The sequence below is a fragment of the Martes martes genome (assembly GCF_963455335.1).
Source record: "Martes martes genome assembly, chromosome: 6".
Lineage (NCBI taxonomy): Eukaryota > Metazoa > Chordata > Mammalia > Carnivora > Mustelidae > Martes > Martes martes.
The window spans coordinates 92,049,500-92,068,496 of NC_137893.1; the positions used below are offsets into that span (position 1 = coordinate 92,049,500).

At 44.2% G+C, this 18,997-nt stretch overlaps 1 protein-coding gene across 7 annotated transcripts in view; it reads right to left on the reverse strand.

The window, feature by feature from the left end:
• RCAN2 (regulator of calcineurin 2) overlaps positions 1–18,997 on the reverse strand; it is a 266,382-nt gene that overhangs the window by 14,218 nt on the left and 233,167 nt on the right. For all 7 annotated transcript variants that reach the window (XM_080805751.1, XM_080805746.1, XM_080805747.1 and 4 more), the window contains 2 exons: positions 10,481–10,654; positions 6,571–6,742 (listed from right to left, as the gene is read on the reverse strand). In XM_080805751.1, the coding sequence (XP_080661877.1) occupies positions 6,571–6,742; positions 10,481–10,654 (346 nt within the window). The remainder of the gene's footprint in view (positions 1–6,570; positions 6,743–10,480; positions 10,655–18,997) is intronic.

The following is an 18,997-nucleotide window of genomic DNA, read 5'->3' on the forward strand; positions in this document are numbered from 1 at the left end:
AAAAGCTTTTCAGACATTTTTTTCTCAGGGAAAATTCTTAAATCATAGGTTTTTGTTTCTTTTTGTTTTTAGGTACGCACCATGCCCAGGGTCGAGCCCAACCTGGGGCTTGAACTCATGACCCTGAGATTAAGACCTAAGCTGAGATCAGGAGTCGGACATTTAACCAACTGAGCCACCCAGGCCCAGGCCCCCTCCAGGGAAAATCCTTCGAAAGGAGATGGAAAATTCTGAGCACGTGGTCCAGAATCACAAATCTGCGTGCTTCGGGTGGGGAAGGACGGAAGAGACCGCGTGAGTGGGAGCGCTGGAGCCTGACTGTTTGGTTTGCTTTTCATATCCGTGATCAGAAAATAGCAGTTGTTGAACAAGGACTGAAGCTTATATAATAGTCATACCACATGCGCCCCAAATATATTCATCTATATTTAAAAAATGGAATTTTCTCTACCTTTGATTCAATAAGCCTGGAATAGAAACTGTTTCTTCTCTGTAAGTTACATGAATTAATGAAATATATTTTCCATGTAGAGGAAATGCTGTGCGCTAGGTAACAAACTAGCAAAACTGCTTTACTATGGCATGTTTTGATGGAGGAGAATTTGAAAAAAAAAAAAAAAAGGCTAAATATAGCAGATGTACGCAACTTGAAACTTGGGCACCATTTTAAGCCCTCCTCCGCAGTTAACTAAAATTGATCTCCCTAACAAGAGCTAAAAATAGCAGGAGGGAAAAAAAAGGAATAGATGGTGACTTTTCATATCATTCCCTGCAGGCATTTTCAGTGACAATGAACATGACCTTCCAGAGCCAGCCTAGAGAGCCTAGAGAATAAAGGCTGGCATTTCACATCCCACCTCTGATTTACCACGCATTTAGTACATTGTAACATCTTTGTGTTTCCATTTTGGCTGATTGGTAGAGATAAGCTGTCTTGCTGGGCTGGGTTTTTGTTTTTCCCGTTTTGCTTTATATCTGAAAAGACGATAGCACCGGTACTTTTTCTGGATTCAGGAGTAGCAGCTGTAGAATAAACCAAAATAAATATTCGATTCGTCCTCCACTTGGTCAAAGCCCATCTTCTTTTGTCTTGATGATTGTTAGATGATGGGCTTCTCTAAATTTACCAAGAGGACTGATGGCAATGTAGGAAGCCTTTGTTTTATAGAGCTGGTATTGGTCCTTTAAGCAGAGCAGAAGGCAAATTCTGATCCCTGTGTCCCACAGGGCGGCAGAGAGAAGCACTGAACGAGCCTAAAGCCTGACCCAATGGCTGTTTTTTATGGGGTGGGCTGGGGTGGTGATGGGCACAGAAATGAAAGGTGGAGGAACACATTGTGTAAATTGTTTTGCATTTTAAAAATTTCCTTTTGCAACAGTTTTTAATTTCTTCTAGACAAATTAGTTTTACGATTCAAGAGACCTCTCTGGTTTCTCAAACTTTTCACTCCCCAGGGCGAAGGTGCTAGCTCCGTCAATTCTTTCTGCTTCTTGCTGGTGGCAGAGAAACCTATTTTAACTTACCAGCTGTGCAGTCTTGGGCAAGTTACTTAACCACTCTGTGCCTCACACGCCCCAGCCGTATCTATGAGGAGAACAGCAATTCCTGTCTCATAGAGTTGCTCCAAGTATAAATGGAGATAATATAGTAAGGTGTCCAAACTGTTGGATACTGCCTAGAGCACAAGCAGCCCTATATATGTTTTAACTGCTGTCTCTATTTAAAATATTTCCCTAATTTGTCTATTTTACTTACTTTGGATCAAAAACAGAACATACAGTCATGGGGATACAATGAAGAATGAGTGAAAGGATGCCTCTCACATTTTCCCGAGTATACACTTGCTCTCACTGCAATAAATAGAACCAGACTCACTTCTCCAGGGTTATGGGGCCCTTGTATCATAAGAGGTGTTATAACAGCCTATGAAGGATTTCAAAGGAATCCCACAGGCTTGGGTTTGATCATGGTTCCACTGTAATTGCACTCTCCATGCTTATTTCAAAAGCCTCTCCACATGTTCCATGAGCATGAGCTGTTCCTGTCTGGAAGAGGGTCAGCACCGTTCCTCTCCCAAAGAAGGGGAATCCTGTTTTGCTCCTGCTCGTCAGAGCCTCCATGAAAGTGTCCTCCATGAAAGGGTCTTAGGCACGCCCTTGCCTTTCAGGGCTGCTGGGCACATTCACGATCCCGTGAGCCTGCTGGTTTGCTGAGGTGATCCTCACGCAGCCCGAGCGCCATCTTGCCCTGGATCCCTGCTCTGTGATGCTCTTTCTTCAGACCTACTTTAGCTCAGCATCTTTGGATTCCAACATCTCTTCTCAGTCACTCAGCTCTCCCAATTTAGCAGTGTTAGTCATTCCTCGGAAGCAAACCCTATGCCTCTGAGTTGCTTTCTCTGCTCTGATGTTACTGTGTTTCTACGTTCCCGGAACTGAGGCAGCCATCCCTTAACACGGAATGAGTTATAATTTCTTACTGAAATGCTTCTGCCAAAAGATTAAAAATGAATCTCACAAAATCTTTTTTTTTTTTTTCTAAATGGAAATGCTCAAAGACCTCTCCTTGAAGAAAACATTAATTTAGTGTTGCCTGACTCAGTCTGGACAAAGTCATAAGAAAGCAACCATTTGCGGGTGAAGAAATTATTCCTGGGCAGGCTGAGGGCTCTGATCTAGTCACTCGTTCATTCATTCAATATTTGCTGAGCACCTATTGTGCAAGGTGCTCCCAGGTGCCGGGAACAGAAGAAGTGGAGAAGACAGTGAGTTGAACGATAGAGAATTACTGTAGGAGGAATGCGGGAGAATCTGTGCAAAGTGGCACGAGGAGGTTGAAGAAGCACGTGCCTGCCTTGGTACGGCGTGGGCAGGGGGGGCCCAGCTGCGGTGGGAAGGACACGGGGCGTGGCTGTGTTCCTTCACGGTTGCTGCTGGAATAGCCACAGACACCCAGGCTTCTAATATAGCCTCTGTGATATTTTCAACTCAAGTGTTGGCTGCAAATCGTCCATCTGTGTGGGGTAAAGAAACTTCAAGGACACAGGAAGAGGACAAATGGAGAACTAAATAAAGAGGAGCAGCCTCGAGTTGCTGGCAGAGAATGGAGGGAACGCTATCCCAGAAAACACACCCGGACACAGCATCAGTCATCCTTCAAAAGCAGAAGACCCATACACACACAGTGCCCAGGCCTCCATTTGCACACCTGCCACCCCGGGTTTGGCTTTCTGAGAGTCACAGTGGCGTTAGGGATAGCTGTCCACTCAGGGTTAGGAGGAATGTTTTGCCAGCGTCACAGCAACAGGGGTCTCACGTCCACCGAGGCCACCAGCGTCCTCAGTCAAAGGCCAGGGCACCTGGCCATGTGGGGGAGTCAGCAGAGCCAGGTTTGACACTTGTCTCTGTCCCCAACCAGCTGTTTCCCTTTGGGCAAAGTGGCTCACGTCTCTACGGCTTAGCATTCTCTGATTTGTAAAATGGGAATATTAATAATTGCTCTCCTGGTGCTCACTGCACAGGGTAAGGGAAAGCCAGACTCAGAGGTTAGCAGCACCACTAAGGAAAAGGGCATGCATTTTTTTATCCTGTCAGTGTTATTCACAGCTCTCAAAAGAACCCCCTGGCTTTCTCTGCCTCTTGAAGACCATTTCGTTCCTCCTTCCTCCCTCCCCGTGCCAGGCTCCGGAAGCCTCCCGTCTAGGCCTGACTCCTACTCCATCCGTTCCTTCTGCATCCATCAGCAGCAGGTCGCACCCACCGCTGGCCGTGTCTTCCAGACCTGGGACTCCGCTCCCTTAGCCAGTGAGGGTCTCCGAGACTCTCCCTCATTTTGTCTTTGCATCAAGCTCTGTGAACATTAATACCCATGAATTCTCTTCCCCATTTTGGAGCAAATGATTTGCATTTACTGGATTCCCGGCTCCAAGTGAGCGCACCGGAGGCCAGCTGGGATCTGGCGGTCAGGAAGTCTGACTTGGCCTGGTCCTCCCTTATATACAGTGCAGGAGGAAGAGCATGGCCTTGGACGCCCGGGCTCTGTCACTGGCCAGCGACTCCTCCCCTGTCTGGGCCTCTCGGGTCCTCCTCCTGTCAAACGCAGGCTGGCCAGTGACTCCTGCGTCCTCCAGCCAAGACCTCAGTGATCCCCTGAAGCTCCCCTTCCTGACATTCGCACAACTGCACGAGGCGTTCAAACGTGTTCTCAGCAGCATCTGTGCATGAGAGGCAAGCTGGCAGCTCCGAGTCCCTCGGCTCCAGCCGGTCCATCTAGGGCTGCGCGTTCCTAGTTCTGGGAGTGTCCGGAGTTACTGTGGGAAATGCTTTCACAAGGCTTGACTTGGACAGACCCAACTTATTTTATACAGGTCACGTTTACTCCTATCACCGACACGGCTCTTTGCACGGGGAGTACATTGGCTCTGGGTTCCCGTACGTGGACAAGGCTCTCAGAGAAATCCCGTGTCGCGAATACCTCTCTTCTTATCACATTGCTCTCCCCTCAGCTCTTTTTAGTCAGGGACCTACTGCTTCTCACAAGAGCTCTCCGAGGGGGGAACCCACGGCCAGTGTAAAGGCCCCCGAGACACTGAGTGCCTTGATGCCAGTTATAAAGAAGCCCCAGGCTGCTTGCTCTCAGGAGTACTAGAATTTAAGTTCTGGGCCACATGGGACAGCCAGTTAGTCTCTGCAGGGAGAGCTTATTACTCAAACCAGCCACATCCTAATCTGAGGACCCAATAGGGTGTCTTTCTTTCCTGGTCTGCCTGGGAATTTCCTGTGTTTGGCACTGAACGTTCCCAGGAAGCCTTCAGTCCTGGGTGAGCCAGAACAGTGGTTCACCCAGGACTGGTCATCCTACAAGTGGTCACCCCAGGCGTGATCGCCCTAGTCAGCAGGGTCCTCAAATTTCTGTGGGTACAAGAATCATCACGTGTGATGATGAAAACTGCAGGCTTCTTGGTGGGCGATTCTGGTCCATGTATCTTCTGAGCACACTAAGAAATACCGGTAATAATTCATTCTAAGTCTATCTGCTCTTTGTCCCTTGGCTATCAGTGGCTCTTGAGAGTTTTAGGGGAACTTTTAAAAAGTACTAATGCCTGAACTTGACCCAAATCAATTAAATCAGAATCTCTTAGGGTGCGGTCAGGACATTGGGATTGTATTTTTAAAGCCCCCTCTCCTGCCAGGAGAACAGCTAGTAGCAGACACGGTGGGCGTTATTTACCCTCGGACCCACAGTGCCTAAACCCTCAGTTGCACTTCCCACCATTTCCCCTTCTGCTGTAATACAGGAAATATACCATCAACCGAAAAAAGAGGCTGAGCCAATAAAAACCAAGAGCATTTCTTTAGGGTCTCAGAATTGCAGTTTGGGGAACACAGATGGGGGCAGCCAACCAAAGCGTGCCCTCGCCCCAGGGAACAAAAATCAAGCATTTTTAAAGACAAAAGGCGATGCTTGTATGTGTTGTTTACGAAGAATTTTGATGGGCGTTGGTGGCAGACTATCTTGGCTGAATGTGACTGCTTGCTAAGGCTGTCACTAAGCAAAATCTCTTAGTATAAAAAGTTGCACGTTGAATTCTTGGAATATCATATGTGGTTGGGCCCAGTTCAAAAAGTTCATGGTCCTATGGGGTAAGGATGTACCTAAGTCCCATCTCTTTAGTGGGTCTTCCAGCTCCTTTTAAAAACCCCTTGACCTAAGAGACCCCATTTCATTTCACCTATCATGATCCTTGGGATTATTTTCCAAGCGAGGTGGCAGTGTCTGTCTGCTGAAAGTGAAGACGGTATCACTTCTAGGAACCCATGTAAAGAAATTCTGGATCGGTGCTTAGGAGATATGTACAAGGATGTTAACTGTAGCTCTGACTGGAATGGTGAGAAACTGGAAACAGTCTAAATGTCCGACTCGGGAAAGCGGACGAATCAAGTGTGATGGTATATTTGCCCAGTGGAATACTATTCAGCCTTGAAAACGAGAGAATCTGAGCCATGTATACGAACATTGGAAGGAAATGATCATAAGATTTTTTTTTTTTTAAGTTAAAGGCTACTGTGACCAGCTTCTTGGAGACCAAGCACCTTCACCTTGGCAGGAAGACTGTCTTGTTTCAGAAGGTTCCTGGGCTTTCCTATGGCAGCAATAAAAGAAGGTTGCACAGCACAGAAGCCTAGTGCCAGCTGGTAGAGCGTATTTTGCCTATTCGGAGAAAACCAGAATATACTGGATTATACCAAATGTACCAAAATTCCTTATGGTATAGAGAGGAATCCCGTAAGAATTAGGTAGCTCTTTCCAAGCTTAAAGTATCTGCATCGCAGTGCGGAAATAGCACAGACAGACCTTGCGGCCCACGTTCCCAAATTGCTGTTAAACAGGGACAAAGTCCAATGCTGGTTCTTCCTCTCTGACCGGTCGGCCCTCTTGGCCGTCCACACATCGCCATAATCCCATTAGAAATGCACCTGTTCCCATGAGTCCCGGATCTCACGGTTGTTAATCCCATCTGGGTTTTCTAGGTTGCCGATACTTTTTTCCAAAGGGGCCCCAGAGCATACCTGGTCCTAGTTTGGCCACGGCGTAGAGGAGGTCGTAGTTGAGCACTGGCGTGGCATCACTGATGGGCTGCCAGCCCACAGGAGGAGACGCTGGGGGTGAGATGAGGAATTGCTTGGCGGGTTGCGGTGGTGCCAAATGCAGCTTGTCACCGTCTGTCTCTGGAGTCTGAACCTTTCAAACAGAGGAGAGACGAAGACAGAGTATTCATCAGGGCCTCAGATGCTCCGTGCAGGGACCCGAAGCTGCAGAGTCTCATTTTCAGCCCGTGACAAAGGAACCAGTGAATCAGGCTACCCTAACAATCTCTGCTTACCATCCACCACTTGCTCGGTCATCTGATCCTTAGAACAGCGAATCTCGACTCCTAGCGGACATCGCGATTACCTGGACAACTTCCGAAAGGCTGGAGTGCCTGATTCGACCGAGCTGGGGCAGGGCCCGGGAATCTGCATTGCACACAAGTTCCCACCTGAGGCTGAGGCCGCTGGTCCCCAAACTCCCTGCTCCCTTTCTTTCCTCTCTCTCTCTCTAATTCTTTGGAGGCGATCTTCCCGTCATGAGACATGAAGCACTCTAACGTGAACAATCAGTGGCACGGGGTGCCATCCCCACTTTGGCCTAGAGACAAAGCATCTGTATCGCCCTGAAGCAAACCCTGTGCCCGTGAAACAGGTCCTACCATTCTGGCCTCGAGTCAGACCCTGGCAACCACCAGTCCATTTCCCGTCTCTGTGGATTTGCCTGTTCTGCACATTTCCCAGAAACAGAATGAGATGATGTGACCTTTTTGTGTTTAGCTTGTTTCCCTTTGCATATTTACAGGTTCATCCACGTCCTCGCACACCCCGGTACTGCATCCCTCCTGATGGTTGCATAACATCCCAGTGAGTGACGGACCACCATCTGTTTATCTCTCCGCCCACTGACACACATTCCAATTGTTTCCAACTTTCTGCTGGTGTGCATAGTACCACCATGAACATATGAGTACGGGTATTTGTTTGAGATCTGTTTTCAAGTCTTCTAGATGTATACCTCGGAGGGGGTACTTGCTGGGTCAGATGGTAACTCTCTCTTTAACTTTTTAAGGAAACAAGTGGGGATTCAGTAGATAAAAACTGAGGTTTCTACAAGTAACACAGTTTCTGGCAGTATGGGATTCAAACATGGGTCTGAGGCCAAAGTCTATGTTCTTTTTTACATTTTATTTTACTTTATTGTGATAAGAACATTAAACGGGAAATCCACCCTCTTTTTTTAAAAGAAGATTTTATTTATTTATTTGAGAAAGAGCACAAGCAGGAGGAGGGGCAGAGAGAAGCAGGTTCCACCCTGAGAAGGGGGCTCGATCCCAGGACCCCAGGAGCAGACCGAAGCCGAAGGCAGATGATTAACTGAGTGAGCCACCCAGGGACTCCGGGAGATCTACTCTCCTGACAAATTAAATCTACAGTATATTATTGTTGACTCTAGGTACAGTTTTGTACAGTAGATCTCTAAAGCATATTCATCTTCTTTATCTGAAATTTTATATCTGTTAATTAGTAACTCATCCTTTCCCCCCTCTTCCTAGTCCCTGGCAACCACCATTCTACTCATTGGTTCTAGTGAATTGTATGATTTTAGATCCCTTATATAAGTGGAATCATGCAATATACGTCTTTGTGTGACTGGCTTATTTCACTTAGCATCATGTCCTCGAGGTTCATCCATGTTGCAGAATGTCCATACTGTCCAAAGCAATCTTCAGATTTAAAGCAACTCTTACCAAAATCCCAATGGCTTTTTTTTTTAAAGAAATAGTAAAAAAAAAAATTCTAAAATTCATATAGAACCACAAAAGACCACAAATAGCCAAATGAATCTTGAGAAAGAGCAAGATCACACCTCCTGATTTTAAAATATATTATAAAGCTACAGTAAGCAAAATAGTATGGTATTGGCATTAAGACACACATACAGACCAATGGACGTGTAGAACAGAGAGTTCAGAAATGAATCCAAAATATAGGGTCAACTGACCTTCAACAAGGGTGCTAACAGTACACAATGAGGAAAGGACAGTCTCTTCAACAAATGGTGTTGGGAAAACGATATGCACATATAAAAGAATGAAATGGAAACCTTATCTTATCCCATATACAAAAATTAACTCAAAATGGACTAAAGACTCAAAACATAAGACCCGAAACTGCAAAAATCCTAGAAGAAAATAGAGTGGAGAGCTTCAAGACATTGGCCTTGACAATGTTTTCATAGATACGACACCACAAGCACAGGCAACACAAAGAAAACGAAACAAGCGAGACTATGTCAAACTAAGTCTTCTGCACAGCCAAAGAAATATCAACAAGGTGAAAAGGCAATCCACGAATGAGAGAAAATATTTACAAACCATATGGAGGAGAGGTTAATCTCCTTATCCATATACAGGATAAAGAGTTAAGGAACTTCTATGATTCAAAAGCAAGAAAAAAAAATCCCTCAAAACAACAACAAAAAACCCCAAATTAAACCTAACAACTCAGTTAAAATGTGATCTAAGGTCTCAAACATTTCTTCAAAGAAGATACATAAAGGGCCAACAGGCATATAAAAAAATATTTAGGTCACTAAGCATCAGGGAAATGCAAGTCAAAACCACAGTGAGATATAACCTCACACCCGTCAGGATGGGTACTATCAAAATCCAATAAATAGATAAAAGACAACAAGTGTTGGCAAGGATGTGGAAAAACTGAAACCCTTGCATACTGTTGGGGGGAATGCAAATGATGCAGCCACTATAGAAAACAATATGGAGGTTCCTCCAAAAACTAAAAGATAGAACCACCATCTGAGCAATTCCACCTCTGGATATGTACCCCAAAGAATTGAAATCAGGCTCCTGAAGAAATATTAACTCTCATGGTCATTACAGCACTATTCATAATAGCCAAGATGTGGCAATGACATAAATGTCCATCGACAGATGAATGGGTGAAGAAAACGTTGCATCTACATACAATGGAATACTATTTGGCCTTAAAAAGAAGCAAAGTCAATGTTTTTTCATTGTGTCATTTTTGTAGAGTTCGAAGATGGGAACAATGTTTATTGACCAATAAGGGACGGATCAAGATATCTGACGAAGGGAAGACACTGATGGAACTTTTTTCTTTTCTTTCTTTTCTTTTTTAAAATATTTTATTTATTTATTTATTTGTCAGAGAGAGAGAGAGAGAGCACAAAAACAAGCAGGGAGCCTGATGTGGGACTCGATCCCAGAACCCCGGGATCATGACCTGAGCGGAAGGCAGATGCTTAACCAACTGAGCCCCCCAGGTTCCCCTAGGGCATTGATTTTCTATTGCTGTGGACTTTGTGAGAATTGCCAAGAATTGCCCATGCCCTTTGGGAATAGCCAATATTTATTTCTGGATGAAATAAACACAAAATTGATTTCCATGTTTGTCATGTTTTCTCACGAACAGGAGTCACTAAAACTAGGATATAACTGAAATTTTAACCATAACCCTGCTAGGAAGTTTCGGAGTAGTTGTGAATAGGCCGTTCTTACTATGACCACCAGCTGGTGTTTACTGTATATTTACCAGATGCCAGATATTTGAACACACAGTAGTTTATTTAATCCTCCCAGCAACAGTCAGAGGTGTGTATCACCCCCCTCCTTTCCCAGGTGAGGAAACTGAGGCCCACTGAGACTATGTGTCTTGCCCAGTGAGAGCCCAGGCTGTCAGCCCTTCCAGCCTGCTTTCTGAACCTCTGTGATGTACCCGCCTGGGGATCCACGGTGCAGGTTTATTTCTCCATGAGCTAATTACAGACTATAAACCAGCCTGAAAGTAGAAAGGGCTCCATTTACATTTTTAAAAAGCAGAAGATAACGTAGAGCAAGAATGACCTTACCTGTGCAAAGTAGAGTTTTAATTTTTTCCCTCTGAACTGGGTTTCATGAAGCTCTATCCTGGCTCGGGCTGCAGATTTGGGATTGCTGAAGTTTATTCGGACACGTCTGAAACTCTTAAACAGCTGGAACGTCACGCATTCATCGTAAGTCCGAAACAGGCCCTCAAATTTTTCCTGGTAAAAACAAAACAAACAGAGGAAAATCCATCAGCCATGTATCTTGCATGATGCCTGATCCAACACAAATAATTAAGTAAATAAATAGGCTTTTGTCAAATAAAACAGAACACTAGTAATGTATTTTTTTAATTAGTGTATTATTAGTTTCGGATGTAGAGTTCAGTGATTCATCAGTTACATGTAACACCGAGGGCTCATTACACCACATGCCCTCCTTAATGCCCCTCACCCGATTACCCCATCCTCCCACCCCACCTCCCCTCCAGCTGCACTCAGTGTGTTTCCTAGAGTTAAGAGTCTCTTATGATTTGTCTCCCTCTCTGATTTCATCTTAGTAATGTCTTTTTTTTTTTTTCTTTCATCTGTTGATCTGTTACCAGGTGTTAATGTGCTTGTGGATTCAGTGGAAGGATTTATAATCTGGGTCCTGAGATCCGCACAGGAGCAGTCAATGGGGCTTGAAATGCATAAAAAACCTGAAAATCATGCAAAGTGTTGAGTAAGTTTCCGTGTATATGTATCTTTTTTTCTGGGGAGAGGGATCATTGTTGGTATAAGATTCTCAAAGAAGTCCATATTGCCAAAATACTAGAGCTATCAAGTAAAGTATGTGATAGATGTTATTAGCGATTATCAGTCTTGGTGTCACCAGTTAGCTGGTGCCATGTGATTAGTCCTGGTTCATGAAATGTGTGCAGAAGGCAAGAAAAAGCCCCTAAAAATTTTTTTTTATCTCTTTCTCTGAAGATGCCATGTATTCCAGATGGCATACCATTTGGAAGCAGGATTCTCCACAGCCTGGGTCCCTGAGTGGCTGTGTGGAACAGAAATATTTTTCTCCCTCCTCCCACCCATCCTATGGTTGAGTTTGCCTTGGCAAGGAAAAACAATAACAACAACAACAACAACAAACCAAAACCCGAAAACCAACCCACCAACCAACAAACCTCTATTGCATTGAACCCCTGCGATTTGGAGATTATGTTATTCCCACAGCATAACCAAACCTATCACAGTACAAAGCAATCATTTAAAAATTTTGACTTGGTACAATTTCAGTGCAGCTAAACAAATCTCTGTTAAATGCTCACTTTATATAAGGCATGGTCTGTAGGCTTTAGGAGGACACAGAGATGAGTATCATTATGTTGCAACCCTCAACGGTCTAACATCTTATTGGGAGAGGCAGACACAGTCACAAATAAGAGAATGCCCATAAGGCTGGGGAAGGAAAAGTAGAGAAATACACACACACACACACACACGCACACATATTTGTATACATATAAATACCATCTGTCTGGTTCTTCTTAGCTTTAAAAAAGTTCTTGTTCTAAGTAACAAAACCAGTGCATGTTAAATTACTATATGTTCTCAGTGGAGAAACTGCTACTAAGTAAATAACTTTTATTTAAACTAACAAACCAACAAACCCTGATTCTTTTATTTCTACAATGAACGAACAAAAGGTATGTTTTAAGTGTGAGTATAAGTGGGAACAACAATGTACCAAGGAGTGGCAAGATTTACTGAATTTTGATTTGTAAGGGACCTAAGCGATAGTTAACCCTTTCCTTCCTCACCTCTATCGTTTTACCAATCAGGATCCTGAAGTCTGAGGAGAAAAGGACCCACCATGGTCACACAGGCAGTTAGTGGCAGAGCCTCCACCAGGCCAAAGTCCTTGTGACCCTGAACACAGAGATACTTTCCACTGTATACAGAATTACACTGCCAGACTGAGACAAAGAGGGAGGTGCTGTAGTAGGAGTCAGAGACGGGCACCAAGAAACTGACCCAAGGCTCATGTGTGACCACATCCAGCAGAATCAGCAATGCGATGGGGGGCTGTGACATCACTGACCTCTGGGGTTGCAGAGGAGGAAGAACCCAGATGTTAGAGAAGACCTCCTGGTCTGCTGGGCACACATATGAACATGTCTTAGACCTTAAAGTCCACAACCTGTGACCCTTCTAAATTCTTGGCCCATTTTTGAGATTTCCTCAGGCCATGCCTGAGTTCTTCCCAGTTTTGACTTCTGTTTCTTTCTCTTTATAAACTATCTATCCAGTCCAGAACCACCAATGATACATTCAGAGCAAGTTTTATTTTTTATTTATTTATTTTTTAAGGTTTATGACATTCATGGAGATGTGAGGGGTTCTTTCTCCCCTTTTCTTATTCTTATTCCCCTTTCCCTCTCAAGAACAAAACAAGAGGGCGCCTGGGTGGCTCAGTGGGTTACAGCCTCTGTCTTCGGCTCAGGTCATGATCCCAGGGTCTTGGGATCGAGCCCCGCATCGGGCTCTCTGCTCGGCAGGGAGCCTGCTTCCTCCTCTCTCTCTCTCTGGTGCTTCTCTGCCTACTTGTGATCTCTGTCGAGTAAATAAATAAAATCTTAAAAAAAAAAAAAGAACAAAACAAGAATCTTTCCTTGTCTATTCCTTCTACAGTTTTTCCTTCATCTCTCAAGCCGTGGGATCAGCCAGCTCGTGGGCCTGGATCAGCCAACTCCACCACCACTCCAAAAGAGCTCACTAAGGAATGATGTCCCAACAATACTGTGTTTTCCTGAATAGGAGTCCTGGTGAATACAATGTTTTCTGGTTCCTCACATTGACCGTACCCTCAGCTGGTCATACCACAGTTGATGGTTTAATTAATCCGGGGAGTTTTCAGGAATGAAGAGCATTAAGAGATTAAAAGCTCTTATTTCTATAGAGAAATAGTCATATTTCCTAGGACAAAATTCTTGGGTCTTCGAAGCTCTATATTACTCTACTGCCGGTTTCACGTCCCCATCCCTTCCCCGGGGCCTGAGTGTGTGCGCGGAGGCCAGCCTTGGAGGGGAAGTGTTCTTTTCCTCTGCCTCTAATCCCTTGTTTGCATTTTGTATTTCTTCTTTATGCCTCACATCTCAGCTATTCAGAGCTGTTTGGCCTCAAGAGCTTGGATTAGGGGGGAAAAAAATCAAGGAGTCCTGGCTTTGGGCGTAGGGGAGGGCTGACAATGTGGGAGGCTTTGGCAGATGTCAATTACCGAGTGCGACTGTTTTCTCCACTGATCCTCAGAAGAGGGCCCCAGGCAGCTACTGCCTCAAGCTAGAGTTGGCAAGTGACAGGAACCTCTTTGATACCCCTTGTTTTGGGCTTAGGTTGATAATCAAAATAGGTCTTTCACCAAACCTGGGGTGTGGCCCAGAGCTCAGGGGCCAGGGTTTTCACAAGCTCTATGGTGATGGTCATCTTTGTCCCCACCAACTAACATTTACTTGGCTTGTCCTTCCTGCAGAATTCTTTTTTTTTTTTTTTAAGATTTTATTTATTTATTTGACAGACGGAGATCACAAGTAGGCAGAGAAGCAGGCAGAGAGAGAGGAGCAAGCAGGTTCCCTGCTGAGCAGAGAGTCCAATGCAGGGCTCCATCCCAGGACCCTGAGATCATGACCTGAGCCGAAGGCAGAAGCTTTAACCCACTGAGCCACCCAGGTGTCCCTGCAGAATTCTTTTGAGAACTGGTATTGGCAGGGGGTGACAGCTGGCCAAGAAGTGGGGATTCACCAGCCAACTCTATTTTCTTCCATTAGTGACATGATAAACATTTCATTGGCAGAGGCAACAGAGTACGAGACAAAATTCGTTACAGGCAGGTGCAACATCACAAACTACCCTTAGGCAACATGGTGTCCTGAACAGAGCCAGAGACAGGTGTCTGTCTCTCAACTGGCAGGAGAGCCAATCTATGCTTTTCATGCTCAGGTCGCCACCCCCCACCTCGGTCCCCTGCCGAGACACACAGTGGTACTTTGTTGTCCCCTGGCTGCCACTTTCCTCCAGTCTGGTACTCCACAAACCCAATAAATTCCTCATGTCCTCAACGGTAGTTCCCTCTGTAACCATTGGTTTGAATAAAGTTCCACAGCAGTGATCTCAAATTCTGGTCTCTGGACCTCACTATACACTTACAAATTATGCGGAATCCTAAAGAACTTTTGTTAATGTGGGTTTCACCTACCAGTGTTCACTGTACCAGAGACTTTTAAAAATATGCATTTACAAATATATTTAAAAGTAACAATAATAAGCCCATTCTATGTTAAAATAACATTTTTAGGAAAAATAACTATTTTCCAAAACAAGAGAATTTAGTGAGATCGGCGCTTTTTTTTTTTAACATTTCTGCAAATCTCTTTAATTTCAGATTTAATAGAAGAGACCTGAAATCTCCCATTTTTCTCTATGTTTAATCTGTTACACTATGCTGTTTTGTCTGAGGGGTGTGACCCAAAGCTGACCTCACCCAAACACATGGTTGGAAAAGGGAGGAGTAACTTAATAGCGTTTCAAATATTCTTTGAAATTCCTTGTGAATAGCCTTTCTTGATACTTCATCAAAACCCGACAAGTGGCAGTGTCTTAAAGTATACTACAATGTTAAATCTGATTTAATGTATAATCTTGATTATAAATGTGTAATCTTGATTATAATCAAGTAACATTATCATTTGATTATATTAAGATCTATGTATCTATTTTGCACCTTTATTTATTTGGCACGATATATTACCACCTATATTAATAAAAAGTCTTCAGAAATTGGAAAGTTGTCAGCTTCGCGTTGGTAAATATGGGTTTTTCAAAATTCTACTTTTAGCTTGAAAGTTCTTTTCTTCTTCTTCCTCTTTTTTAAAGATTTTATTTACTTATTTGTCAGAGAGAGAGAGAGCGAGAGCACAAGCACAAGCAGGGGGAGTGGCAGAGGGAGAGGGAGAAGCAGACTCCCTGCCGATCAAGGAGCTAGATGCAGGACTCCAACCCAGGACCAAACTGACTGAGCCACCCAGGCGTTCCTCTTTCCTAATCATTGGTGACAAACAATGCCAGTTATTTTCCTTGGCGTAACATGCTCATTCATTCATTTTTGGGATAATGTCTGCCAAATATCTAAGTCTGCTTAACTACAGTTTGATTGTTGGTTGTTCTTTCAAGTAAAAATTGTGTTCCGTGAGAAAAGTAAATGTCTAGTTCATCTTAGAATAGCCTCCAATGTTTCCTCAAGTCAAATATTGTATTTTGGGGTGCTGCAGAAGTGTACTTTATGTGTTCTTCCCATTTCATTATTTGGATTATTAAAAAGGCATATGTTCAAGGATATAAAGTTAATAAAATTAATAAATTTTATGGATTCCTCAGGCCATTTTTAGGTAAAATCAGTATTTTTCTTTCTTTCTCTCTCTCTCTCTCTTTTTTTTTTTTTTTTAACTGTGAGCTTGTGGCTGTGAGGAATACCAGTAAAACTGGTATAGTTTGCAGCCTCTGCACTGATTTGTACACAAGTACCAGCAGTTTTAACCACCATTGTTTCTGCACCATGCGAAATGTCAACACAGCTGAAAAGGAAAAGAGTGTTTTAGTCTTATGGAAATGGTTTTGACCTCATGGGAACCTGTAGGAGTCTGCAGACCATCCTTGAAGAACTGTGGTACCACAACATCTCCAAGAAAGTAAGGATTTATTTGGCTTGGGTTGAAGACAAGAGGTCTAGTGAGAATCTTTAGGATACAATATAATGGAAATCGAAGAAGAGACATCACTCAAGAAAGAGTGGTGATCATACCTGAACACTGCAGGGATGGTGAAGAAGATGAAGATGATCATGGCCAGTGGGAGACCACTGGCAATCCTCCTGAGAGCTATCTGAACAGATATGGTGAAATATGGATTATTATGGATTGAGGGGTGAATGGAGGGGGAAAGATGGAGAAAGATAACTTAGCAACAAGAAAGAGGGAGCTGGGGTGATAATTGTATGGGAAGTCAGATCAAAAGAAGATTTTTAGTAGTGTGGAGAGATGCTTACTGGTTGACCAAATGAAACTATGATGAAGGAAAGAGAGGAGACAGGAGAGAGAGGGGGTAGTGGATGGTGGAGACAAGAAGAGGGGTTTCAGAAAGACTTGTAGGGATTTCTTCCTGTGAGAGAAGAGCTGATAAGTCACAATGGAAGAGTCTGGAAATGGCACAAGCAAAACAGAATGGCTTTCTCATCTCAGGGCAGTGGAAGGTGAAGGGAGACTGAGGTCTTGAGGAGCTAGAGCAAGGAGAGTAAATGCGGACGAGTCAAAGGACAGTGTAATGGATTGAATTATGTCCCCCCACTCAAAGGCGATGCTGAAGTCCCCAGTACCTCAGAATCCGACCTTATCAGGAAACAGGGTCACTGAAGATGTAACTTGTTAAGAGGGGGTCATACTGGAATGGAGTCCCTAATCCAGGATGCCTGTTGTCCTCATAAGAAGACAGCCATGGGAAGACAGAGAGACATAAAGTGCCATGTGAAGACGGAGGATTGGAATGATGCTTCTACAAGCCAAGGAAGGCCAAAAATTGCCGGCAGATTGCAACTACCAGAAGCTATAGAAGAGATGAAGAAGGATTTCCCTACTGGTTTCAGAGGTAGCACAGTCCTGCTAATACCTTGATTTTGGCTTTCTAATCTCCAGAACTGTGAGGTAATAAATTGCTGTGACTTTAAGGCAATCGGTTTGTGGTATTTTGTGACAGCAGCCCTAGGACACTAATGCAGGTGATTATGCAGCACTAAGGGACCACATAAAACTAGGGATCAGATGGTTTTTAAGAGAGCCGGCCGATACAGTTCTGCCTTTTTTTTTTTTTTTTTTTTTTTTAGGTGAGTGGTAAGTGGATAGCGGGGTCATTCCAGGGTAGCGTGGGCAAGACAGGCATGTATACACAACCTGTGTATGTGGGAGGAGTGCAACAAGAAGGAAGGGGGTAATTTGCTCTCAAGAATGAACACTTCGGGATTTTACAACTTCTACCTTTAAATGTATTTGCTTTTCTTGAGCAGTCTGGAAATCGCAGGGACCTGTACGGATGGACCATGACGAACGGGACTGTGCACTTGCAGAAGTTCACTGAGGTTTTCCTGAAATCTTCTTGACTCCATCTCTGTTACAATTATTTGTTCCTTTGTGCATTATTTGTGCTCCATGATTTTAAAAAGATTTGAACATGGATTATAAAGACATACAAGATGCCACTAAATAAATAAATAAATAAATAAATATAATAAATCTCAAATAAAATAGAAACTTGAGTATAGAAAAAAAAAGAGGAAAACAAGGGTAGAGACATAAATGGGGGCCATAGAGATTCTAGTTATTCATTTCACGCAAGGAGTCTGCGTTATGAAAGATTTACAAGAGCAGCTTTTCTGACAGGATGCCCTCCTGAAAACTAGAAAAACGTCTCGTGCGGTCTTGAACATGTAATCTTTCTCCAAGCGAACACGAGACGGCATTCCTCTCTGGTGATACAGTCCTCTCAGGGTCCTGAGGGTGAATATGAGCCTGGCCTCAACACCAGACAGAGGGATCTGTCCAGAGTCCTTACCAAGAAGCTCCAGTGATGTGAAGAAGACTGTCCTCAGAAATTATGGAACAAAACCAAGTGGCAGGTGAACCGTTATAGTTTCCAGACACAGTGGGAGCCACTGGGATGCCTGGGTGGCTGAGCCGTTAAGCCTCTGCCTTCGGCTCAGGTCATGATCCCCGGGTCCTGGGATGGAGCCCCGATTCTGGCTCCCTGCTCAGCAGGCAGCCTGCTTCTCCCTCTCCCTGCTGCTCCCCCAGTTTGTGCTCTTTCTCTCTCTCCCTCACTGACAACTGAATAAATAAAATCTTAAAAAAAAAAAAAAGGGAGCGACTGTTGTTTTGTAAACTCAGGAAGACTTAGGAAGTGCTCAATGTATTCTGCTCAATTGTTTGATACAAAACCCCGAGGTGTTTTGTAGAAAGAATATTAGAACACTACAGTATTCCCTTCGTTTCACTCCTAGCCAGACAGGCTGCACATACACAATTTTTTTTAAAAGATTTTGTTTGTTTATTTGACAGACAGAGATCACAAGTAGGCAGAGAGGCAGGCAGAGAGAGGAGCAAGCAGGCTCCCTGATGAGCAGAGAGCCCGATGTGGGGCTCGATCCCAGGACCCTGGGATCATGACCTGAGCTGAAGGCAGAGGCTTTAACCCACTGAGGCACCCAGGCGCCCCCACATACACAATTTTGTGAAGTCACTGAACCCTCGCTTTCCTGGATGGACCGTCTGAGGGTAAGTTGAGATTGTTCCTGTCTTTGAATAACACATGAAGCAGCTGGCAGTCAGTGATCTCCACAAAGCCACCAGACCGCCTAGTTAGCAAAACCAGAACTAGGAAGTTCAAGTCGTTCAGACGACCCAGGGTCACTGAGAACACGCAGACAAGTGAGAGGTCTGAAGAATGAGGGTAAGCAAGCCAGCGCTGTCAAGCTGA